Source organism: Convolutriloba macropyga, chromosome 8 (assembly GCF_964194025.1).
Source record: "Convolutriloba macropyga chromosome 8, txConMacr16.3, whole genome shotgun sequence".
NCBI classification, from domain to species: Eukaryota; Metazoa; Xenacoelomorpha; order Acoela; family Convolutidae; genus Convolutriloba; species Convolutriloba macropyga.
Window position 1 is genome coordinate 15802546 of NC_134475.1, and position 26476 is coordinate 15829021.

The following is a 26476-nucleotide window of genomic DNA, read 5'->3' on the forward strand; positions in this document are numbered from 1 at the left end:
AGCTCTATCAAATAACTGGGATACATGCACTTCATGTTCATTATGGATGAGAAGGATATTATAGCACCGATAGCATGTTATAAATGCACAGATTCTAAAAATCTAATTCACTAAACTTCGCATTATTGCTGCAACCAACCTATTATGCATGTCAAATTCTCGCGCTTTTACTACCTAAATTCTAACCGATGTTCATGTTGTGACATAAATTTTTATAAAAAAATAATCATCTTTTTTGTAAACGAGCAAATTCATCTTTACCTAGTATTTTAAGACGGTGGGGGTTAAATTTCAAGCTTACTGAGATTAAGGAGGGTTTTGCGGAGGGGGAAAATAACCCAGTATAGCAATACAAGTAATCTCAACATCGTTTCACTACCAATAACTTAATCCCCAAATATTAAAATTTCAAAGAAAACAAATTTTCTAGGTGCAGCACGCGCTATTTGTGAAATTACATTCTGTGCGATAAGAGACAAGCTAAGAAATTGTTTCCCATTACATGAAATTCCGCTTCCGTTTCCAACACACATACTAGTGAGGAAACAACTCCAGAAATTCCCAAACTAATCACACTCAAAACTAAGATGGTTATCTATGATGCCGCTGAACAAATAGTAAAAGGGTATTTGAGCACTGTTTTCTCCCCCCCCCCCCCCCCCCCTATTGAACAAAATTTTCTTTTCACAAGTCTATGTGAACAAATTAATGAAATTTTTTGTACTGATAATGGTTAACAGTCTAATGAGAGGTGGGATTGATCATTGCAATCAATACCATAACAAATGTGTGAAAAATGATTTTAAATGATCAAATATTAACAAGGGGTAAGGGGGTTTGGGGGGAGGAAACAGTTCCGGGAAGTGATCACAAAAACACAAGAAAGGGATGCAATGCAAAACATGAACGGGTGAACTAAAAATAGGGAATCATCCATCTAAAGATTGAACATGAGCTGGGCAAGGTAAAATTTGACATATGCAATGCAGTGCTGCGGATCAGACAAACAGTTGCAAGCTAATTCTAATCTTCGTAATGCCCCGCCTAGCCGCGCTGAGGACTTCAAAATCAAAACTGGTGTTAAACAGCTTTGTGATCGTACCTTTCTTAAACTTTTGGATTTAAGTTCACAAGACAGAAGAAATTTTCAGACTAAAATGAACCCTTAAAGTTCAGAAAAATTAGAAAATAAACAAACTCTTTATCTGACACTTCTTAAAACTAAAAAGAGTTCATAAAAATGCTAACCATATTTAGACCTAAACCAGGCTTTACAAAATAACCCAGACTCAACTAAACCCTGGTCCGCAGCAGCTGCATCGACAACCTTTAGTTAGGTTTTTTTTGTTTCAAATCGTAGCTTCAAATTGTGGTATACGCGATGATCAAATTGCATTTTGTTTTCAAAATTCGATTCCCGGAGTTGGTCGCTTAAGTCCACTTAGTTTATACCATATTCGATATCGTGACATGCAAGTGAAACGCTTTCCATATTCAAGTAACAGAAATGTGGCCACTTTCAACCCCATAATGATGAGTCAAGAGAAGACCCGTTTGTGGCAGGATTTGACCCACTTTCAGCTAAATTCAAATCTGATTTACTGCCATGCGAAGACCCAGTCCCATTTGCAAGAGCTAAAGACGAAGGATCGGATCCGTTGAAAATAGTTCGAAAGTCTTTATAGTCAACTTTCGGCGCCGTACCGTAGGAGGTCTTCGCACCTGGATCTCTATCTCTAGTAGGGGAACCTTCAGAGGCGCCAAATAGAATATTATCAACAGAGGTCAAGCCACCATCGCTATCTGGCAACCTTTGATGCCCGGTTGTGATAGGCGATGAGGTTCCGAAACCAACCAAGCGAGTCGAAGACGGAGCTGCTGCGGATTGCGCATTGTGTCTACTTACTCCCCCGGGAAGCGAAGTTGGAGTTCCAGGGACGTTGGCAAAGCCTCGGTCCTCGGAGTTCTGAGACACTAAAGTAGGTAGCATGGGTTTATTTCGCATCGGCTGTTGTTGATTGGACGATGCTCCTTGTGTTACTGCGGTATTGCTGGGCTGACTAAGGTCTAAACAAATATGGTAAGGTAACGGAACAAATGCTTTACTCGGACATATTTCTCCATAATGATTTCCCATAACTTGTCGGAAGATTGCAGGACGTTAGTTAGAAAAAAAACTGCGATTAAAGACAAAAACGTGCTTCCTCAAATTTAACCCTTATTTTCAAATCAAAATGTCAAACAGTACCTTTTTTCAAGTCAACACAAAGGAAGTTAGCAGCAGCGCGGGTGGATTCCTGGACAATAGCCCCCCCCCCCCCCCCCCCATCGATAAAGCTCTTTAACTGCCTTTGAAAACGAAAACAGCAAAGAAAAAAGAAAAGATAAATTAAAAGCTTGTATTTCTCATAATTTCTGCGGTTATAACCTGAGTTTAAATTTTATAGGACACATTAAACATTTAATGCCTCAGATGAAAACTGTTGGACCACTTAAGTCTCCGCATGAGTTAAGTCGAAAGTTTATCACACAATTGACCTAAAAGCTGAAACAAACAATCGAAAACATAGCCGGCAGATTGCTGAGAATAGCCCCGATGGACGCTTGCGGCCTTCCATGGAATCGAAATTACTAACGAAATAAGATAGACAGATAGACAGATTGACCAGCAAACCTTTAATAGACCGCTACACCTTTTGGGCTAGATTGGGACTGTCATTTCTATGAGACATATACGCTCTATGAGAAAAAAGCCCTAAGAGCTTTTTAAAAATAAAAATTCGAAATCAAAACTCAAGACTCTGATACTCAAGAATTAGAAAATATACGTTTGGCACTACTTAGATGCACAATAATGACCTTAAACTCGTAAATGTTCATAAAACTTAAGTTCATTAAAGGAAATCAGAAATCATTTTTTGAGTGATGTAGGTCACAAAATTTACCTAAAAGCACAACAAATGGCGTCACGTAAACAAATTTTAACTGCAAAGCAGTAGAAATCACTGAAAATGAAAAAGTAAATGGTCGCAAGAATCATCGATGGACACGACGAATTAAAAACATAGCAGTACAAGTCCTGAGTTACAATCCAAAGAATAGACTTAACAAAAAATAAGCCGTATTCGATGTCCAATGAGAACAATTAGTTTGACACCACTGAGAAAAAGCAATTTTACCACAACAACAAAAAACAAACAAGACTGAAAAATCAAGATTTATTTTTTAAAGACATGGTCAAAATCAAAAAACCACTTCTAAATCATGCCACTAATTTATTTCCCTTGTTTCTCACTATCAACCGATGAAACCTATATTTATTGAGGTTAAGTGATAAAAGAGCAATAAATTCAATTAAAACTTGCAAAATTGAAAATTCACTAACATTTTTTTTTAAAAAAAACGGGCATCGTATAAGTCAAAGAAAGCAATAGCTGTGAATTGAAAAGTTATTAAACAAAATGAAAAGCTTTTTTTAGAGACCAATGAAAACAGTCAAAAATGATACAAAGATATAAGATAATAAAGTTAACAACATAAACTCACAAAACTCAAAAATTCTATAACATTTCTTGAAAGGCCATAAAGCCTGTTATCAATGAGAAAAAACGATAAGACGACAAAAATTACAAACATAACCGACTACCGTCAGGCGAATTGCTTTCAAACGACCAGCAAGCGTTTCTTGTCGTCATTAGCTAGGCACGTTTAAGTGAGGCTAGCTTTAGCTTAATTGAAGAGGTGTGAGGTGAGGGTAATAGATGATGACATCACGCCATATAACAGCAGCTTAAGTGCAACATCAACAAAAGCGTTAAGGAGAGAGAGAGAGAGAGAGAGAGAGAGACAAAATGTGCCAGATAAAATGTAAACGAGAAAGGAAAGGAAAGAATCCCCAGCTAACGAGAGAGGGAGAGAGAGACAGGCAGAGAGACAGAGAGAGAGCTAGGAATATTTTCCACGAGATTCGACTCAAAAATGCTTTAAAAAATGGAAGTTTAATTTCACAAAATGTTCGAACCATTTTTTGTCTGGGAGTTCTGTCATGTTACCTATCTGCAGGACTTAAAAAGTTTCCGTGGCCAGTAAAGATCATTAAACTCGGAAAATGACAAAAAAGTTTTTGAAAAATGAAACTGAAAATCGAAAATTGAAAATTTCAACAAAGTCTTGCAAAATTCGTGATACTAATATCTTCAGATCCAATGAGTTGTCTCAAGAAAAAATCCCTTATCCCCATTTAAAGCCTTAAATAGTTTTACTGGCTGATAAAAATCAATAAGTTGGAACATGAATAATTTTTCGAAAATTTGAAAAACTTTTAATTTTATCAAAAAACTGCTAAAAAAGGACTAATTAAAAAATTGACAGCAATTACGTTAATGCTAGAAACCATACAGCAGGTTATTATCAAGCATCGGATAGGGTCCCGATTATTTCGAAAATTGCTGAAATTCGAGATATTAAATCTTGAAAAATATTATAATCATAAAAACATTCAATTACATCTAGAAACTATGCAGTACCCAGTTATCAAACCCTAGAGTAGGTTGTTTGGCTCTTGAGTATAAAGAAACCTGAAAAAATGACAAAAAATTCCCAAAAACTTGAAAAAAATTGTGCTAAATTTTGTGATAAAAAAATTATAAAATTCCATGGTCACAAAAAAAACATTTAGTAACTTATTATCAAACCCTTAAGGAGGTTTTCGGGCCGCTAGGTATGGAAAAACTTGAACAATGACAATGTCAAAAAATTTTGTCAAATAAATGCTTACTTCATGAAAGAACTTTCAAAAAGGCGAAATTAATGTGAAAATTAGTATATTTTTGTGTGTTTTTGTTTGGATTACCAAAACATAGAGCTCTTAAAATGGTCAAAAAAAGTACTTTTGTCTAGCAAAAGATCTTCATCAACTTCAATGAGCCTCATTTTTGACTGGTCCAACAAGAATTTTGAAAAATGACAAAAAACACAAAAAATTGCAACAATTGCCTCAAAAACTCCCTCAAAATGACCCTTTTAAACTTAATCTACAACCTTCCCGGTAGCTTCACACTAAGCACTTGAAAAACTATTAAAAGCGGCCAAGGGCCTTTAATTGAGCTTAATGCCCTCTGGGCGTTCCATGTTTATGCTATTTTAAAGGGTTCCATGTTTATGCTATTTTAAAGGACGAAAAGTCAATTGGGTCACAAAAAAATTGGTCAAGCGAAAAATCGCATACAAAAAAACCAACAGGACTAATTTAATTTCAACAAACTTCGTTTGAGAGCAATTAGGAAGAAACATAAACTCACATTTTTGAGAAAAAGTAGTGTCAAAGTCATGGAAATTAATTAGCTATTAACTTGGACCATTATTTAGGTTCTTTCGCGCTTCATTATCAGCCAATGAGACCTGTCATTGATGATACTAAGTGATAAAACAGAAATAATTTTTGAAAAAGGGCAAAATCAAAAACTCTTTAATGTTTTTTGACAAAAGTGTTCAGGTCATAAAACATTTCAGCTGCCACTTGATGAAATCTATCAATTTCAACTAGGCGCAATTAGAACACTTATGTATCATACTAAAAGCACTCAAAGGAAAAGAAACTCTGAAAACAGAAGTCAAATTGACGCACGTAAAATTCCCCTTCAAAAACCGAAAAATTGTCTAAGCATCAATTTGACTCCACTTTAGAGGCAGTTTAAAAAAACAGGCCTTAAATCTACTCTAATTTTCACTGTCTTTAGTACGTCAGCGTGACTAAAATCACCACTCTAATTTGACTTCTCACTTACGTGAAAAAGCAGAAAAAAGCGTGAACAGATCCTTTAAAAAAACAGCACACCAATACAATCCAAGACAGCAAACCAATACCTTTGGATTGTAAAAAACCACAATGTCCCCAATAATAGCCGCTATCGCTTCGCGGCTATTAATGAAATCAAACACACAAATTCAATTGCTGAGCGGTAGAATTCACCGACGGAAACGAACCAACCCTTAAGTGGGGGTTGGGAATAGGTAGGGAGATTTGGTTTAGAGAAATAGAACGCACGACGCCAAACTGGGTCAAAAATTTTTATGACCTTTTCCTTTTCACCATAAGTATAACTGACATAAATTGAACTTAAGTTAGTGAGTATAAACTTCATTTTTCTCAGTAAGCATAGTTGACTTCTTTCGTTACCGAGCGTGCTGTGTTACGGGTGGAATAAGGTGATGGGGTGGGGGTGAACTGTGGGCGGGTGAAATTGGTGAGGGAGGGTGTTAAGTTGGAGGGGGGGGGGGGGGGGGGTGAAGTGAGGTTTCAAACTCTTAAGATCTACCCTTCACACCATGAATTTATATCACCTAAACCGGTTCGGTGAATCACATACATAGAGACTAGTAAGCCGTACGGCTCTAAGAGAACTTAATGTCCAGGAGGCGCTATCTGTTTATCTCCCCTTCTGAGGACAAAAAAGGGTCACGCGAAAAATCGCATTAAAAAGACCACAAGACTAATATAATTGCTACAAACTTCGTTTCTGAGCAACTAAAAACCGCTTCAGGGCTGTGTGAAAGAATGTCATGTTTTTTTAAAAGTGACCGATTTGTTCGTACCTGAGGTCAAGGTGGTTGATGGATCATCGTCAAAGTTGAGCAAAGTTGCCTCTTCTACAATGGTTGACACTTCTTCGGAGGCATCGACTAGATCCTGAAATCATTCACATCTCAGAATTCTGTGCAATTTTTTAATCAAATGTTCGAATGACAATGCTCATTATTACATTGCTCCGCAGAGCATGATAAAATAACTAAACATTACCAGTCGTGGAGAAAGACCAAATTAAGCTATCTGATTTTGGTTAAAAATGTTCACAAACAACTAAGGGATCTGTCCCGCGAGAGAATCTTCGTGATCAGTTCAGCATTGGGACGAAACAACACTCGGTTTCGCATTGATAATGGTTTGCATGGACTGATAAGCGGCGCAAATATCCCCTACAATTAATAACAAAATATAGAGATGCAAAAATGACATTATGGATAGTTTATTTATCGGTTAAATATGATACAGTTACAAATTACGCTATATTCAACGTTAAACCTGATCACGTCTTTTTAAAAAAAGATTAACATAGCTGGCAGATTGCCAGAAAATAGCCGCAATAGATTCGTAGATCGGCAGTCTAAAAAAAAACAGTAAAAAAGACAGACCAAAAAAATTCGTCTTTTCATTGAAGGCTGATCTGTTATATTTTGATTAAAAATCTGTATAAGTTATTGCTGCCTCTATTAGCTGATCTCAAATAAGCTTCATTTAGAGTGATACACACCCATTTGACCTTATCTCTTTGAATTAAAGTAAATAAAAGTCAATTTCAAAGTGAGGAAGTCATTTTTGAGAGTGAGGTAAGTCAAGTGTGACCAAAAATTTAATCACGCGCATGAACAAAAAAACTCGCTCCACTAAGAGCGAAAAATGACGTCACACATGCAATTCAGTTGAAATTGCATGAACGAATGAACAAAAAATGGCTGTGACGTCATATGGTCGTAACAAAAATCATGACGACGAAATAAAAAAAAACCAAGAGAAGGCCAATAATAGCCTCAGCTATCGCTGTGCGGCTATTAATCAAAGAGATATAGAAGCCACTTAAATATTGCAGCAACCTTTTTAGGCTTGTTTTTCCCCTTTGCGTTTTTTGTTTCCTCCTGCTTGCTGCTTTGTTGTTTCCTTCCAGTTGGCTTCTTTTCCTCCTCTTCGGATTCCGAGGAATCCTCTTCGGACTCTGATTCCTCCACTTTGGCTTGCGTTTTTTTCTGCTTTCCTTTGCCCGGAGAACTTTGGTTTGAACTGTGCTTTGACGACGATGAATTTTGCCTCCCTTTTACGGTTAGCTGTGATCCCTTCACTGGTTTTGAATCCTACAAAGAGTATATGTAAGAGCTTTATGTCTCAGAAAATATGTTAGTTTGAAAAATCATTCAGTACAAAACTACGTCATCTACGAAACACTTTTCATGAGTTTTGTAAATAGACAGCATAAAACAAAACTATCCAATTTTATCAGCCAATCTAAGATTTAGGCTCTGCTTTCTCCCCCAAATTACCAAGCAGATAAGTCCAGCGCTCCAGGGTATAGATGTCAAGTAAACGCATATCTACATGATACACAACTATCGTGATTTCGGTAGAATTGGTGACCGTATATGATAATGGAGGGAGGGGCACAGATATGCATTTTAATTCGGCTTCAAATTCCAATATCGAATGAACCTACAAACCTTTTCATCTTCGGAGCTTTCTTCTTCACTCGATTCCTCCTCCGAGTCATCTTTCGTCTTTCGCAGTTGCTTCGTTGTTACGCTCTGTTTATTATCCTTATCCGACTCATCAGAGTCCGATTCGTTCTCGGATTCCTCTGATTTCTCATCATCGCTACTTTCCTCGCGGCTTTCATCGTCATCGTCTTCATCATTGTCGTCCGCGTCGCCTTTCCGGGATACCTTCTTTCCGGAAGCACTTTCCTTCAAATTCTGACTACCCTTTTTCTTAGCCCTTGAGGTCTCAGATGTCTTCTTGCCACCTTTGGAGACCCGTTTTGACTTCTTCTTAGAGGATGACGCTCCATCATCACTCTCACTTCCACTCTCTTCCTCGGAAGACTCCTCCTCACTTTCCTGGTCTTCAGATTCTGCCTCTTCATCTGAATTTTCCTCTTCATTGCCTGATTCCTCGTCGTCGCTGTCTTTTTCTTCCTCTTCTTCCGATTCGTCTTCTAAATGAGGCAGTACATTTTTTAAAAGCACAATTTCTTTCGGCAGTTCTGTATTGTTAATATTGTTATCACGCCTGTCGATTTTAATTGAAAAATTACCGCCAGCCTAGTTATTATATAGTGGTATATAATAACCAGCCAGTTATTATATACCACTAAGGTTTAAAGCTAAAAAAATTAAACAAAATTTGCGCACTCTTCATTTGACTTTTAATAGAAAACGGTCGCGAATTGACTTCAGCTGCTTAAAAATGTGAAAGAGAGAAATTTATAACACGACAAACGCAAAAAGTCAATGGCGTAAAAGTCAACCCACAGGACAAAATCCTCGCGCGCAAATTTTGAAAAGAAAAACACGTTTACAATAACTGCTTTAAAGTTCGTTCAAAAGCAATTAAAAAAATTGCAGGATGTTCTGAATTACCATTCAAGCCATTTCATTACCACATCTGACTAAAGTAGGTTTAAGTCCTCGAAATGCCTAGCCAATTAATTGGGAAATTAGGCGAAAAGATTGAAAACTGTCAACTGTCGCACATTAAAAAATTCCCTAAAAACGGAAATCTGTTTACTCACTAAATTTCAGAAGGCTCGTAGATTTAAGGAATATGCAGTTTTTATTTGACGTCAGAACAAAAATGCATGTAAAGACCAGCAGGTCAAGAGACGACGAAACAAGGAAGTTCGAAAACATAGCTAGCAGATCGCCAGAGAACAGCCGCAATAGCTTCGTAGATTTGCAGTCTGAAAAAACAGGGAAAAAACGACAGACCGAAAAATTACTCTTTTAATTAAAGGACAAGATGTTACACTTTGATTAAAAATCTGTATAAGTTATTGCTGTCTTTATTAGCTGCTCTCAAATAACCTTCATTTAGAGTGACACACATTTAGTTGACCTTATCTCTTTTAATTAAAGTAAAGAATACAATTTCAAAGTGAGGAAGTTTTTTTGAGAGTGAGGTAAGTCACATGTGACCAAAAACTTAAACATAACCGGCAGATTGCCAGAAAATAGCCGCGGTTGATTCCAATAAGCATGATTGGGATTGAAAGAATAGATATTGAGAAAAAAAAGATTTTTGTACAAAAACATTTTTTAAGTCCGATTTATTCTGATGGCATTTCGTAGTTGAACATACTTCTGCTGCTTAGAGAGAGGCTACATGGGCTATTATCAAAACCAATAAGCATTAGAGAGAGGTAACTAATACTGATAGGAACGACGTTCAAATAGCGGGCATCTAAAATTGGGCTTTATGGGTTTATCCCGTTTCTATTTCTGACTTCAATTTTTATACTGACTCTGTTCATTATGAATTGCTTTGCTGAGCAACTTATGTTCAAAATCACTTTTAGCAGAATGAGAGAAAAGAGAAACTAGCCTAGAGAAGTCAAAAAGATTTCACGCAAAATGTTGAAAAAGCGGCAAAATGAGGTAAAGCGAAACATTTTTTTGTTCGACGAAGTAAAAAAAAACATAGCAGGACAAGTCCTGAAATACAATTCAAAGAATTGAATGAAAAACTTAGACTTACTCTGCCTGAACAGCAGATCAATTGAACAATGCCAGGCAGAACACAAAAAATTGAGAAACTAAAAGAATCAAAACTAAACAAAAACTATACTCATTGCTTAAACTCTTGAGCTTTTAAACCTAAGACAAAATTTTTTCCCTATAAAAACACCAATTGAAAAAAAATGTTCAAAATTTTTGTTTCTAAAATCGGTCCAGTATTTCATATGCGAGACCTGAAAAACATTCATTGGCACTTGAAGATCGATTAACTCGAAAATGACCAAAAAATTTAAGAAAGAAAAATCAATTGCAAATTATAAAGAAATGTTGCTGAAAATCGTGATATAAATATCTTCAGAACCATTTCTGTGTCTCTAGAGGCTATCCAGTAACCCAATTCCAAGGTTTAAAAAACTCATTGTCTCATAGATCGATAGGCAATAATTTTTAGAAAAAATTTCAAACTTCAAAAAGTATAAATTCGTTCAATTAAATTGTTGAAAGCCATTCATTTGTCCCCTAGCAACTATTTAAAAAAATACTATCAAACCCTGGATGACGTTACTGGCTACTGAGGCAAGAGAAAATAAATAAAATACAAATGGTTTGAAAAAAACTTGTGAAAATTTGCAAATTCTATCAGAAAAACTTCTAAAAGTCGAAAGGTTCAATTGTTGAAAACAAAACCATTGTAACTAAAAACAATGCAGTAAATTTTTATCAGAACGCGGAATAGCTTTTCTCGCACGAATGGACGAATATCAAAAACTGACAAATATTTTTAAAAAACTTAAAAAATTAAAAGACTTTATCAAAAAAATGGTAAAATTTGAGACATTAAAATGTTAAAAGCCATTCCATTGTTACTAAATATTATGCAAATCTATTAACAAACCTCAAAGAAGATTGCCTGGTCCCTGAAGATGGAAAAATTGAAAAATTGATGAAAATTTTGGAAAAACCTGAAAATGCGATTTGGTCAAAAAAAATTGCTAAAATTTGTGATATTCAAAAGTTGAAACCTATTCCACGGCAACTAAAAATTTTTCAGTAACTTATCATCCAGTCCCTAAGGAGGTGCTCTGGTCCCTGGGACTCAAATAAATTGAATAATAACAATAAATGTCAAAAAAATATGAAAAATTGCAAGTTTTATCAAAAAATGCTAAAATTCGAGACATTAAAATGTTGAAAACCAATCCAATTTTACTAGCAACTATACAGTGTCCTATTATCAAGGCCTTGATCAACTTTTAAAAACTTCAACCTAAGACTAATCAAACAGAAAACTAGAAAAAAATCAAGAAAAACATGAAAAATTGCACCATTTTGAGCCCAAAAACTCAAAACTCCTAAAAATGACTTTTAAACCTTAAATTGAGGCCATCCCAGCCACTGCACCACTCTAAGCACTTGAAGGACAACTAATGTCCACTTTGGGCCTATAACGAAACTTAATGCCCGCTGGGCTTTACCTGTTTATCCCGTTTTGGAAGATCAAAGTCATTGAAAAATGTGTGAACACATCTTTAAAAAAAAACACAGCGCACCAATACAATTCAAATTCTTTGAATTGTAAAAATAGGAGCGCTATAATAGCCGGCTGAGAAGATGAGGGCGGCTATTAATCAAGCGAATGAATAAAAAAAAACTCGTTCCAGTTAGAGTGAGAAATGACGTCACGTAAGCACTTCAGTTGAAATTGCTTGAACGAATAAACAAAAGGCAGATTTGAAGTGGTTGTGACATATGGTTGTAACGAAAATCTTGACGAAATAAAAAAAACAATAGCAGGCCAATAATAGCCCCAGCTATCGCTGTGTGGCTATTAATAAAAAACCCAATAGGACTTAATATATCAAATAAACATCAGATGAATTATGAAATCGGAGCAAAAGACCAAAAGGATCCCAATAATTGCTACAAAAGTTAGGAGTTACAAATATAACCAGCCAAAAACGGCTGAATTGATGTCAAACGACCGGCAACCGATTAAATTTAGTAGTTGGAGGGGGGTTGAGCGGTGGGGGGGGTGACTGAGAAGCGGGGTTCAAACTTCTAAGAACCGCCCTTCACACAAAGACTTTTTTGTGTCTTCATCGGTTTCAGTGAATCGCAAACTTAGAGATTAGAAAGGCGTAAGCCTCTAAGAGAGCTGCTCAGCCACTTAACGCCCTCCAGGCTTTACCCGTTTATCCTGTTTTTGATAACGATAAGTGAAAGCGTGAGACAAAAAACAGTCAAGCGAAAAATCGCAAACATAGCCGGCAGATTGCCGGAATAGCTGCGAAAGAATAGACCTGCGTGCCAAATAATAGAGATAGAAACAGATACAGATCTAAACTGGAAAAAAATCGACGCCGCTCAAAGAATTAGGCTAAAATACATTCAGCGATAAATTCATAAAGCTTGTTTAAATTTATTCCACAGAAGCCTCTTATTAGGGGCCTTTACTGCACACATGAGTTCCCTTGACCTTAAACAAAATCAAATTAAACTTGAGTTTTAAAGTGCAAAAGTCATTTTATTGAGTGAGGTAAGTCACGTATAATCAAAATCTAATCACGCAAATAACCTAAAAAGTTTTGCTAAAGCGAGTGAGAAATGACGTCACGCTCGCAAATGCCGTTAGTGAGAGGAAGAAGTCATTCAGAAAATTTGACTTTTTCAGCTTTGCTGTGTGAACAAATGTAAAACGAAGAAAGAGCGTCAAACGACGAAACAAAATACATAGCCGGAAGAATTCCGGAAGCGACTCGAAGCGTAAAAACCTGACAAAAACCCTAAATGCAGCAGAAACTATTACCTTTTAAAATAAACCATAAACTCATTACCCCCAGCCCCCCCCCCCCCCCGGTCTGATCTAAAAATTGGTGAAATTTAAACCACTGTCACCAAGAGAAACAAAATGCCGCAAAATATTTATTATTGAAAACGTTTGGTAAGGATAAGTGCAAAATAATTAGGCTAGTCAAAACACTGATAGTCTCAAACAGCTGACAGGGCTATCAACTGCCCTCAAATAATTCATGATTCTAATCTCAAAAAGATCGCTAAAGCAAACGGCAGATAATAATAACTTAGAAACTAAATTAAATTTTTCAAAAAATAGTGCTCAAAGTTAAAAATCAGAAAACTACTACAGTTAGATTTCTCATTACTGCAATTAAGACAAAAACAACGTATACTTTTTTCTTCTTGTATATATGCCAGACATGATTTCAAACTAATTCAAAAATTAAAATAATCATAGAAAAGCAACCGAGTAATATTTAAAAGAAAAAAAATGTTTCAGAACAATACCAAGGTCGGAAAAAATACAATAAAAGGTAATAAGTAGCAATTCTGGAAAATGCTTTCTAATAAACTCTTAGTACTGCCTTATTTTGAATGAAATCAATTGCAACCCAAAGAAATGACGAAAATCTAAGAAAAAGCCGAAATCATTCAATTTGTTATTAACTGAAAAAATCAATTAAACCAGTATAAATGTAGGTGCCAGGACAGAGCTAGAAAGATACAAGCTAGAATGTGAACAATATGGACAAAATGTAAGGAACACCGTAACGAAGACTAATTTTTGATTTGAAAGTTCAAATCAAAGTTTAAAAGTTTTGAAAGTTTAAAAATCAAATTTAAAAAAACAAGAAAAACTAACACCATTTCATTTTTCAGCATTCGAGACATAGAAAATACAACGATACGTCCAAGACAAAAAAATCTATGCTCCTGAAAAGATCAAAAAAAAGAAAAAAGCAGAAATCAAACATACGAAACATTGAAATATTTTGCGAAAAAAGGTCAAAAAATTTTTAGGAATGCATTTATAAAAAAAATTTAACTGTTTTTCAAAAATTTAACGCTAAAAAATTATTGACATTTTTATCGAAACGAAATTAAAGCCCCTCATATTGCACAAAAAGAATATTTCTAATAATTAAAACCAAAATACAGACAAAAAACTGAGAAAAATAGGAAAAAAACTACCAAAATCGGATTAGCATATGTACAATTTTTTAAAACAAAAATACATCGAGGAAAAAAGAGGCATCGAGTATATGAATTGTCAACGGGAAGTTGTCATATTGACTGATTTTTGACAAAAAGACGGCTAAAAGATCCAAAAATGAAGAAAATAAGGGGAAAAAAGCCAAAAATTAATTAAAAAATTAAGAAACTTATGCCAATTTTGAACTTGAAACGCGTTTTCAGGCTCTGCAAAACACTGTGCTATTAATTTCCAAGGTTTACAATTTCAATATTGCATCGAATAAAAATCATTTCTACAAAAAACCAAATTACAAGCAAAAAAATGGGCCACTTAGACGAAAAAACGGCTAAAAACGGTTATCTATATGTGCCATTCAGTCAAAAACTACTTTTCAAAGTCAAAAAGTCATTCACTAAACGCAGCGCATGATCAAAAAACTTCTCTCGCTCAGAGATTAGTTCACACGGCAATTTTTCTCACTTTCGCTTTTAGGTCAAAACAGCGTCTGAACGAATAGTACTTCCGGTAAAAAAAAACATAGCCGGAAGAATTCCGGAAGCGACTCGAAGCCGCAAAACCTCACAAACAAAACCCTAATTGCAGCTGAAGCAATTACCATTTGATTTCAACCATTAACTCATTACCTCCCCTGGTCTGATCTAAAAATTGGTGAAACTTAAACCACTGTCACCAAGAAAAAATGCAGCAAAATTTTATATTGTTGAAAATGTTTGATAACGTTAAAAAATCCGAAATAGATAAGCAGGTCAAAATACTGATGGCCTAAAACAGCTGAAAGGACTATCATTTGACCTCAAATAATTCATGATTCGGATCTCAAAAAGATCAGAAAAGCAAACGGCAGATAACAATCTTAGAAACTAAGTTAAATCTTTTTTTAAAAAAAAAAATGAATACTCAAATTTAAGAATCAGAAAACCACTATAATTACAGTTCTAATCACTGCAATTAAAACAAAAAACGGCACATACTTCTCCCTTGTTCTGGATATGCTAGACAGCATGATTTAAAACTCATTCAAAAATTAAAATAATCATAGAAAAGACAAGCAGCAGAAAAATGTTCAAAGGCAAAAAATCGTTTAAATTAACACCAAGGCCGGAAGGAAGTTGCAGTAGATAGTATTAAGTAGAGCTTTTGGAAAAAGCTGGCTAGCAAACTCTCAGTACTGCCTTGTGTTGAATGAAATCAATTGCAAACAAAGAAATGACGAAAATGTAAGAAAATGCTGAAATCATTCAATTTTTTAACAACTGAAACAACCAAAAATAAATGTGCCATAAAAAGCTGCCAGGACAAAACTAAAATGATACTAACTAGAATGATAAGAACATGGACACAATATGAGGAACACCGTAATAAAAACACATTCTTGATTTTTGAAAGTCAAAAATAAAAAAAAACAAAATTCAAGAAAAACGAATACATTTCATTGTTCAGCATTAGAGACATAGAAAAGATAACTAGTTGTCCAATATAAAGATCTATCCTCCTGAAGTGAACAAAAAAATACGAAAAACCAGATATCAAACATACGAAACATTAATTACTTAACAGAAAAAGGTCAAAAAACTTTTAATACTGCTTTCATGAAAAATGGAAGCTGAAAAAATCAATATACCAAAAACAAAAAAAGGTGCCAGGACAAAGCTAGAATGATACTAACTAGAATTTTAAGAATATGGGCACAATGTAAGGAACACCGTAACAAAAAGGCATTCTTGTTATTTAAAAAGTTAAAAATCAAATTAAAAAATCAAGAAAAACAAATAAAGTTCACTGCTCAACATTCGAGACCTAGAAAAGATAATTAGTCATCCGATACAAAAATCTATCCTCCTGAAGAGAACAAAAAAATAGGAAAAAGCAGAACTCAAAAATATAAAACATTGAAACATTTTGCAAAAAAATTATCAAAAAACTTTTAAGACTGCATTTACGAAAAAGCTTCAACTGTTTTTCAAAAACTGAACTCCAAAAAATGATTGAATTTTTATTAAAACGCAATTAAGGTCCCTCATGTTGCACAAAAAGACTATTTCTAGTAATTACAATCAAAATACAAACAAAAAACTGACAAAAATCGGGAAAAAAACTACCAAAATCGGATTAGCATATGTACAATTTTATAAAACAAAAATACACCGAGGAAGAGAGAGGCGTTAAGTATATGAATTATCAAAGGGAAGTTGCCAAATGAACTGATTTTTGACAAAAAGACGGTTAAAAGATCTAAGAATGAAGAAATTAATAGAAAAAAGTCAAAAATTAACTAAAAAATCAAAAAATATGTGCCAATTTTCAAATTGAAACCCATATTCAGGCTCTGCAAAACACTGTGGCATCAATCTCCGATGTTGGCATTTCAATATAGTATCGAATAAAAATTATTTCTACAAAAAACCAAATTACAAGCAAAAAAAATTGGCCACTTAGACGAAAAAACGGCTAAAAACGGTTATCTATATATGCCATTCAGTCAAAAACTACTTTTCAAAGTCAAAAAGTCATTCACTAAACGCAGCGCATGATCAAAAAACTTATCTCGCTTAGCGAAAATTTGTTCACCAAGACAGCTTTTCTCACTTTCGCTTTTAGGTCAAAATGCCGCGTGAACAAATTTACTTCCTGTAAAAAAAAAACCGAGAGAAAACCAATACTCCTCTTCGAGTCGTAAAAACCTAAAGAAAACCAATACTCCTCTTGGAGTCGTAAAAAACCAACAGCACCGCAATATAGCTACGCTCAGCTTACAGCTTTGCAGCTATAAAAAGACCACAGGACTAATACAATTGCTACAAAGTTCTTTTGAGATTAATTAACTACAAACATAGTTTGAGAACAATTAATCCAGCAACTAAAACTACAACTACCGTTTTAAAAAATCGGTGCTCAGTTCACAGATTTTAAACAAATGTCCTGGTATGACAATTCAACCTTAGTTATCCAAAAACATTCAAACCATATCAACAAGAAGTTATCGTTTTTCTTTGTCACCTGTACTGACTCACTGCCACATGATGCACGGAAACTCAAGAACTGAGAAACAAGAAAGTGCACACTGATTAATTTTGTCTACAGCTGTACTGCTTCGGCGTATCTAAAATCATTTTGCTTCTAATTTATAATACACTAGAAAAATACGTGGACTTGAAAGAAGTTCAATTCTTTACTTGAACAAAAAGCGCAATGATAGCCGGATCAGTAGCTAGTCTTCCTACTTTATTTTTGAACATTCAAATATGAATAAATGCGACATACGATCGAAAAAAAAACAAAACTCGCCTGAATCTAATTCAAAGCATTGAAAAATTGCCATCTAAATTAAACCACACGCACTCACAGAAATTGAAGAGCACCACGTACTTCCTAAACCTACAAAGCTCAAAACCTTCTGCCCAAACGATTTAGGAATCATGCACATGCAGTTTAAATCTGGCGGGAAAAATTGTACACAAAGACCAGTAGGTCGAAAGATGGTTCCGATAGGCAAATGACGCTGCGGTCGATACAATATAAACCCGATAGGACTTAATTATATATCAAATTCATTTCAGATACATAATTTAATATTAAATTGGAGCAAAAAGATAAAAAAGGACACGAATGATCGCCAAAAGCTTTGAGAGTAAATATCAAACAAAAGAATTCTTTCTAAAATTGGATGCTCAGTTAAAAGAGTTCAATTAAGAGTAACGCACCACATGGTTAATGTTTTTGAGCTTAACCGACTATAATCAGCTGTAATAATCTCACCATCAGAGTAGAATCCTCTCTGCTTTTTCTTGCCCTTTTCTCCCTTCTTTGTCTTGTCTTTAGTGTCAGTTGTGTCCCGCTCATAAAAGGAGGAGGATGCCGATGGCTTCGGGGGTTCCGGGGGCGGTTCCACATCTCTAACACTTGGATCTGGCTTCTCCATCGGCCACTCTGGTAACTCTTCGTATCCCGAGCAGCGTTGGTTGAGATAATGAGACAATGTATTCATGCGGAACTCATTGCGAGCTGGTAACAAAAGCATGAGTTACCAAAAGCTGACCTGCCAGTGTTCGGATTCTAACTTACTACGTGAAATTCACCTTATATTCTCGCTAATTCTTAAATACTTATATTATTCGAATACTGATCTGATCATCCCACGCGATTAAAAACTTTTTCTTTTGTATGAAGGAACTAATGCGTGCTTTGGTAACTGTAATATCATCTTTTAAAAATAAAATGCAGCAATAACTGATTTCAATATCTAAAATAAAACCATACAAAATAAATTCACCATAAGCATCAAAATGCGCGTTGACAAAAAATTTCAAGCCATGAAATTTTAAATTCTACATAAAGTTCAGAGCAACAAAATGGTTTCTGCTAACCAACAGGTCTCTTGTCAGAATATATATAAGGCCTGAAAACATTCATAACATAGCCGGCAGATTGCTGGAAAAGCTGCTAAACAGACTTGCGGGCCGTAGAATACAGATAGAAACAGATACAAGAATGAGTTGAAAAAATTGTTGACGCTGCTTAAAAAGATATTTCAAAAATTTTCAGCAATAAATAAAATGGTTTGTTCAAAATTACTCCGCAGCAGCCGTTTTATTAGGGCCCTCTTCTACAAGTATGAGTTTCTTTAACCATAAACCAATTCCAAACAAACTTAAGTTTCAAAATGCAAAAGTCATATTTCTGAGTGAGGTCACAAATGATCCAAATAAATTCGAGCAAATTCGGCAAGCTTTTGCTAAGAGAGTGAGAAATGATGCCAGTTTCACAAATGCCGTCAGTGAGAGGAAAAAGTCATTCAGAAAATTTTTACTTTTTCAGTTTTGCTGTGTGAAAACATTAAAACAAAAGAAAGAGTGCCAGACGTCAAAAAACAAGTCCTGATTTACAATTTGAAGTCCTGAATTACAACTTTTACTTGAAGAATAGACAAAAAAATTGACCTAAAATTTACTAGCATTTGAGTTGAAAAAAAATGAAAATGATCAACAAAAACCACTATCAAGAAAACGATTTTTTGTTCAAACACCGTTTCTCCCTTTTACTTAAAATTCGAGTGAAAAAAATTCATACCACAAACCCATTCGATTGTTTGCTCTACTTCCTGCTCCCGCGGGACAAAATCAATAATCAAATTTGACTTTAAAAATCATGTTTGACTAAAAAGAACGCTCCAATACAATTCACATTATTTCGGAGCGAAATTTCTAATAATGTATGAATAATTTCAGATTGCTTAGTCAGTTTTCATTTCTACTCAAAAGTGCACGCAAGAACCGCTAGCCCTGTTCAGGCAAAATGTGAAATCTTCTTATACCTGTTGCAAACTGCCATCTTTCCTTCTCACAGTCAAGTACTCCAAAAAAACTAAAAATGTTCAAAAAGTTTGTACCCAATGCAATGACCACGCCTGAATTTTTTTAAAAAATCTTTTTTGACTTTTGCATTCTGATTAATTGATTTGCTTACAAAAATCAAACGCCAGTAATTCCACCCAAAAACCGAACGCACTTCTGAGTTGTTCGTGTGTAAATGATGCCATTTTAAAGCTAGGCCCGGCTAAAGCGTTCGTAAAAAATTGACCGAACCTTTGCACGTTTGATGAAAAACGCAACATCATGGCGAATTGCTCTCAAACGACTGGCTTCGCCAGTAACCAGCTGCGACTAAAGGAATCAATCATTACTTTGTTTATTAGAGGGGAGGGGGTGGCTGATTTACCGCGGAGGCTGGCGTGGAGTGGGGGTAGAGAATGTGAGCGGGGTTACGGGGCGGAATGAACATGAATGAGGTGAACGAGAGTGAGGGGAGGGGAATCATATTAAAAAACACCACCAGGACTAATATAATAGTTACAAGCTTCGTTTGATAACCATTAATTAAATGTCTACGACGCTCAAATTATTCAGAAAATTTATTGCAAAAAACTATTGAGAAAATTGGCATTTATTCTTTCTTCCAGATACTTTTCGGCCGCAGTTGACTTATTTTCAAAAGACAATTTGGTATAAAGATCCTAATCCGCAAAAATAAACTTGTAGGGTCTGAGCATTCACTTACTTCACATTAACATATCCGTTACCTTCAGCCACTAAAGTAATATAGTTAAACAAACTGCGAGGGTTCTGTAATAATTGAGTAAGGTAGCTTTGCAAAATCACAGGCAAACAATATTTAACATAGCGAATACCAAATTGAACAAAACCTAAATTAAGTTGCGAGCAGTAAAAAATAATCATACATATAACGCAGCCGCCAAAACAATACAGCACCTCAGACTAATTCGGTTGCAGATTTGAAATGACCGTTTGATCAATTGTTATCATTGACAAGGCTGTTTCACATTGACGCAAACCATTAAGCCCAAACTCTCAGTGAATTCGATTAGATTAGGAAAAGTTCCAGGGAGGGAGCACGTGCGTTGAGGTAAGCATTCAATATAATCTTTTCTTTATTCCCGGATTATTCTGAATAAACAGAGTTTATACAGTAATCACAGAAAAACAAAAACCACAGCTGATTCAAACTGCGAATGTCACAAAAATGTATTAGCTGGGTAAATTTTTAGAAAATTCATGTTCGCTATAATGGCTATGATTGTAAATCAATAGAAAAACCGAACAAAAGTTTTATCCAATACGTAGGGGCGATTGAAAGGGTCGCCTGAAAGGTAGAGGTGTGACGTGAAACCCTTTTCTGCTTAAGTTCATGCGGTCCGTTCTCCTATAGAAGGACTTACTAATTTGTTGCCCGTTCCTCGGAACTTCTGACAAGTAGATCCATTGAAATTACCTCAAGCAAATATAACAAATTCATTCCAACTTGGCTTTCATTAGAAAAAGGGTGGCAAGCTCAGGTTAAAATTGAACATCGAATGAACTTTCACCCTAAAAGCTCTCAATAACCTAAGAACTTACATTGGAAGGTGGAAGACAGCACCGGCGCCGGTTTGTCACAGAAGAGGATCTTTTTGGCGTGTTTGTTGATGTTGTTCTTGCCATTGGTGGGAATGATTAGCCCTCGAATGAGTCTGGCCCGGTCTCTGATATCATAGTTCTCATCATACTTGGCCAAGTTCAACACGTACTGCACTAACAGCTTCACTTGTTTTGAATTGGTCACGTACAATTTGGCTGCTAGATTCACCACTTGCAGTTTCACTATATCTTCCTGAAATAAAAAAATGCCAATATGCAACAAAATAAATACTGAAGTAACCACCGATTGCCATAGATAACCACAATTGGCTAGCTTATCCTACATTGGGGTTGAAACCGGCGAAAAAAGACAACGACGCAGCAACTCCACAAAATGGGTTGCAAACTCAATACCAGAGAAATCTTTCAAAATAGACAGATAAAAAAACATGAAAAACTACTAGCGAGAAATGGAGATTTGGCTCCAACAAAAAACCAGGCCTAGAATGATCTATGAATGGATTGGGAAAACCATTTAGAAAAAAAATCCAATCCAAAAAATCGAAAAAAAAACAGTAAAAATCAAAGTGAAATTGCCGCATATGAACAAAAAACAAATAGTGAGAAAGCGAATTTTGGTTCGAACACCGTTTTCTCACTCTGCTTCAAAATTAGAGCGAAAAAATTTCACGCCGCAAAACTACTCGCTTTTTCACTCCACCTGTTTTGGCGTGACCAAAATCACTACTCGAATTTGACTTCAAAAATCATGAAAATGTGTGAACAAATCTTAAACATAGCTGGCAGATTGCCAGAAAATAGCCGCAATAGATTCGTAGATCGGCAGTCTAAAAAAACAGTAAAAAAGACAGACCAAAAAAATTCGTCTTTTCATGGAAGGCTGATGTTATATTTTGATTAAAAATCTGTATAAGTTTTTGCTGCCTCTAATAGCTGCTCTCAAATAACCTTCATTTACAGTGACACACACCCATTTGACCTTATCTCTTTGAATTAAAGTAAAAAAAGTCAAATTCAAAGTGAGGAAGTCATTTTTGAGAGTGAGGTAAGTCAAGTGTGACCAAAAACTTAATCACGCGCATGAAAAAAAAACTCGCTCCACTAAGAGCGAAAAATGACGTCACACATGCAATTCAGTTGAAATTGCATGAACGAATGAACAAAAAATGGCTGTGACGTCATATGGTCGTAACAAAAATCATGACGACGAAATAAAAAAAACCAAGAGAAGGCCAATAATAGCCCCAGCTATCGCTGTGCGGCTATTAAAAAGACAGTGCCCCAATACAATTCAAATTCTTTGAATTGTGAAAAAGAGAGCGCCTAAATAATAGCCGCGTGAGAGGCTGACGAAGGCTATTAAGTATAAAATCCCAGTTTTCAAAAACGTTCTAAACGCATTTATTGGTTCACGAAAATTTGTTAGAAAATTAAACAATCGAAAATCGCGATTTTCTCAAAAAAAGCTGCTGATACAAAATTTATTGATCAAAACTTCTCAGACATTTAAAAAATCCTTAAAAAATCCGTAGAGCGAAAGTGAAACTAGCGGAAAATAGCCGCCGTTGACGCACATTGGGATTGAAACAAAAAAACATTATGAGATAGTAACGGGCAGAATTTTTCTAGGTGTCAAAGTGGACTTATTCGGTGTGCAAACTCTGCATATTCCGTTAGCTTCTAAAATACACTTAATTCAGCCTCTAAACTGAAAGCCATGGTTAACTTGAATGAATGAACTTAGTTTTTAATGAACTTTGATAACCTAATGCACTATGACTTAATGACCGGTCTTTATTTGTTTATCCCTTTTTGATATTACTCTTTTGTGTTTGACAGTATTCACCACATTGCATGCGTAAAGAATTTAAAATCTATACAGTTGAAGCAGTAAGTGAGGTAAGCCAGAAATCGAGCTCGTGAAAATAGTGAATTATGTAAAACGATAACGTGATCAAAAGGTAAAGCGAATTAAAAAACCATAGCTAGAAGACTCCGGAAGCGACTAAAATTAACAGAAAAAAGCTTGAACTAACAAACCACTAATGGGTAAAACAATAAACTAAAGCATACTATTCAAATTGAAGCAACACCCGAAGTACACACAAATTATCAAGGAAAAACTAAATTATGAAAAAATTTCTTGGAGTTGTAACTCCAGAAGCATTGTGAATGGTAGATTGTCTGGTACAAAGTAACTTAGCTCAACAAAAGACAAAGACCATAGGATAAATATAATCACCGATACATCTTGAAACAGGAGAAAAATCTAGCAAAAAAAATAGTTAAACAAAATTTATTATATTTTTTTAAACTTCACTGAAAAAAGCAAAATTCTCAATAAACTGGTCCCAATACTCCTTGAGAATTTTCTGCCAATTTATTCGGCACCTATGCGACACCCAAACGCACAGTAAAACACATAATTTGAACAAGAGCTAAAACTTACGAAAACTGCAGAAATTATTCTATTTTATAGTATGCGCCATCGAACCTTTAAAGGTTCACGCCTAAGAACCATAACACTGCCCAAAACTTTAGTTGAACAGTTGAACATTAAAAATTATTCTTAAAGTGAGAATAAAACGGAAGAATAAGGCAAAAAAAAACAAACAGAAAAATTAAAGCAAAAAATCGTTAGTTTAAAGCAAACAAACTGATATTGCCGATGTTAAAAGGCCACGAAATCAAACATAGAACCTCATTTCGCCAATTATGTAACATCAATAAACTGAAAATACGAAATAGAACTGGTAGATTGTCAGAAATTAGCCGCAATAGCTTCGTAGATCAGCAGTCTAAAAAACAGTAAGACAGACCAAAAGTAATCGCTTTGCTCATTTAGCTGCTCTCAACTAACCTTCATTTAGAGTGACACACATTCACTTGAACTTATCTCTTTGAATTAAAGCGAAGAAAAGTGGCACCTCTAAGAGTGAGAAATGACGTCAAGCACGCACTTCAATTGAAAATGCATGAACGAATGAACAAAAAGCAGATTTGAAGTGGTTGTGACGTCATATGATCGTAACAAAAATCTTGACCACAAAAAAAATGAAAAGAAAGCCAATAATAGCCCCAGCTATCGCTTTGGGGCTATTAAAAAAGAGTACGAATACCTGAAAAAAGCGTCTAAAACGGCGGAATCACTTACAAAAATCACTAAACCTAAAAAAGTAAATAAAAACTAAAAACTTGCTTCGAAAAAAGCCACACGTGATCAAAACATTTCGCTCGCTTGGCGAAATATTTTTCGCACCTACTTCTCTCGCTCTCTCAAAAATCACTCTCTCTGCTCTTCATTTGTTCAACCGTTTAATCTAAACGCTTAGTTTAAACGTGCAACATTGACTTTTGCATCCCGTTTTAAATACACTCCAATATACTGTCGATCAAAAAGACGCTCCACCAATACTCCTCTTCGAGTCGTAAAAAAGAGAAAGCCTAAATATTAGCCGTTGAGAGGCTAACGGTGGCTATTAAACAACCGACTAACCTTGTGTTAACTGCTGTCAAACTGGCAAGAGGTTTGGTTTAATAGCTATCCTAAGCTTAGGGAATCTATATTCACTGAATGAATGACGGCGTAGGGTGTCGCCAAATGTGAGGGCGGAGGAAAGGTGGGCGATTCGAACCCACCCAAAATAGAGAGGCTAACGGTGGCTATTAAACAACCGACTAACCTTGTGTTAGCTGCTGTCAAACAGGCAAGAGGTTTGGTTTAATAGCTAGCCAAACTTAGGGAATCTATATTCACTGAATGAATGACGGCGTAGGGTGTCGCCAAATGTGAGGGCGGAGGAAAGGTGGGCGATTCGAACCCACCCAAAATAGAGAGGCTAACGGTGGCTATTAAACAACCGACTAACGTTGTGTGATCTGCTCTCAAACTGGCAAGAGGCTGGTTTTAATAGCTAGCCTAAGCTTAGGGAATCTATATTCACTGAAAGAATGATGGCGTAGGGTGTCGCCAAATGTGAGGGCGGTGGGAAGGTGGGGAATTCGAACCCACTCAAAATAGCTCTTTACACTAATATTAACGCCTATACAATTCGTTAGGGGGTTGGAAGTTGGAGTATGTTTTCACAGTTGGTTCGCGAATTTTATATACGGTGGCCATTAAGGCTCTAAAAGAGAAGCTCAGCAACTTTATCTCTTCGGTCATTACCAGTTTATCTAGCTTCTCAAGACAAGAAGTCGGGACAATTCGTTGGTCTGACAAAAAAAATCGTTCGACAGAAAAATCACAAAACACCAAGAGGAATAAAACAATTGCTAAAAAATTGTTTGAGAGCAATAGAAAAGAACTGATACAATTGTTAATAACGGAGCTGACTGATTGCAGAAAACAGCCGCAATAGCTTCGTATATCTGCAGTCTTCAAAAAAGTAAAAGAAACAGACAAAAACAAACTTCTCTTCATTAAATGCTGAGATGTTAAATTTGATTAAGAATCTGTATAAATTATTGCTGATTCTATTAGCTGCCCTTAAACACCCTTCCGTTGGAGTGACACCCACTCATTTGACGTTACCTCTTTGAACTAAAATAGAGGGTCAAACATATCTCTAAGTTTCGGTGAATTGCATACTTGTGAGTCGTAAGGCTCCACAAGTTGATGCCTTCCGGGCTTTACTGTTTATTTCGTAAGAGCACAAAAGATCAAATGGTCTCGCAAAAAAACGAAAAGTCGGTAGTACAAATAATTGCATTAAAAATGACCAAAATAATTGCTGCAATCCCTATTTGTGAGCAATTAACACACAGACATAACTACAAAGAACTTTTGTATCCGACTTAAATCGAATCTTCTCATTTTCAACCAAGATTTTATGACTCTTCTGCTCAGACAAACAGACAAAAAAGAAAGCGCTAAAAAGTCACTCGAGATAGATTATTCTAGAAGAAAAGCGCAAAAACGGTAGAGTGAAAAATCTGCAAACCAAATTAGACGGTAGAATACCGAAAACGACTCGATCGAAGCGTTGTGCATTATAATCTCTGGCTTCAACTTACCGAAACCAGAACATCAAAATAGACACGAGAAAAAAAGTAGCCCAATAAAACAAAAAGTGTTTTAGAAAATGCACACATTTTTTAGTTCAGGGCTGTGGGTAGGTGGGGGAGGGGAGGGGTTAGGTGTGGGGAGGAGTGGGTGTAGGCGTAGATAGGTGAGGGGAAGTAGGCGGGGGAGGGAGGAAGGCGTAGGTGGTGTCGGCGTTTGGGTGGGTGCAGGTAGGTAGGTGGGGGTGGG

The 26476-nt window shown here is 35.7% G+C and overlaps 1 protein-coding gene across 9 annotated transcripts in view; it reads right to left on the reverse strand.

Annotated features, from left to right (window-relative positions):
• Positions 1-26476, reverse strand: part of LOC142344506 (AP-3 complex subunit beta-1-like) — a 120058-nt gene that overhangs the window by 18546 nt on the left and 75036 nt on the right. For all 9 annotated transcript variants that reach the window (XM_075396213.1, XM_075396212.1, XM_075396211.1 and 6 more), the window contains 6 exons: positions 21202-21454; positions 18047-18292; positions 8266-8759; positions 7651-7905; positions 6595-6688; positions 1907-2067 (listed from right to left, as the gene is read on the reverse strand). In XM_075396213.1, the coding sequence (XP_075252328.1) occupies positions 1907-2067; positions 6595-6688; positions 7651-7905; positions 8266-8759; positions 18047-18292; positions 21202-21454 (1503 nt within the window). The remainder of the gene's footprint in view (positions 1-1906; positions 2068-6594; positions 6689-7650; positions 7906-8265; positions 8760-18046; positions 18293-21201; positions 21455-26476) is intronic.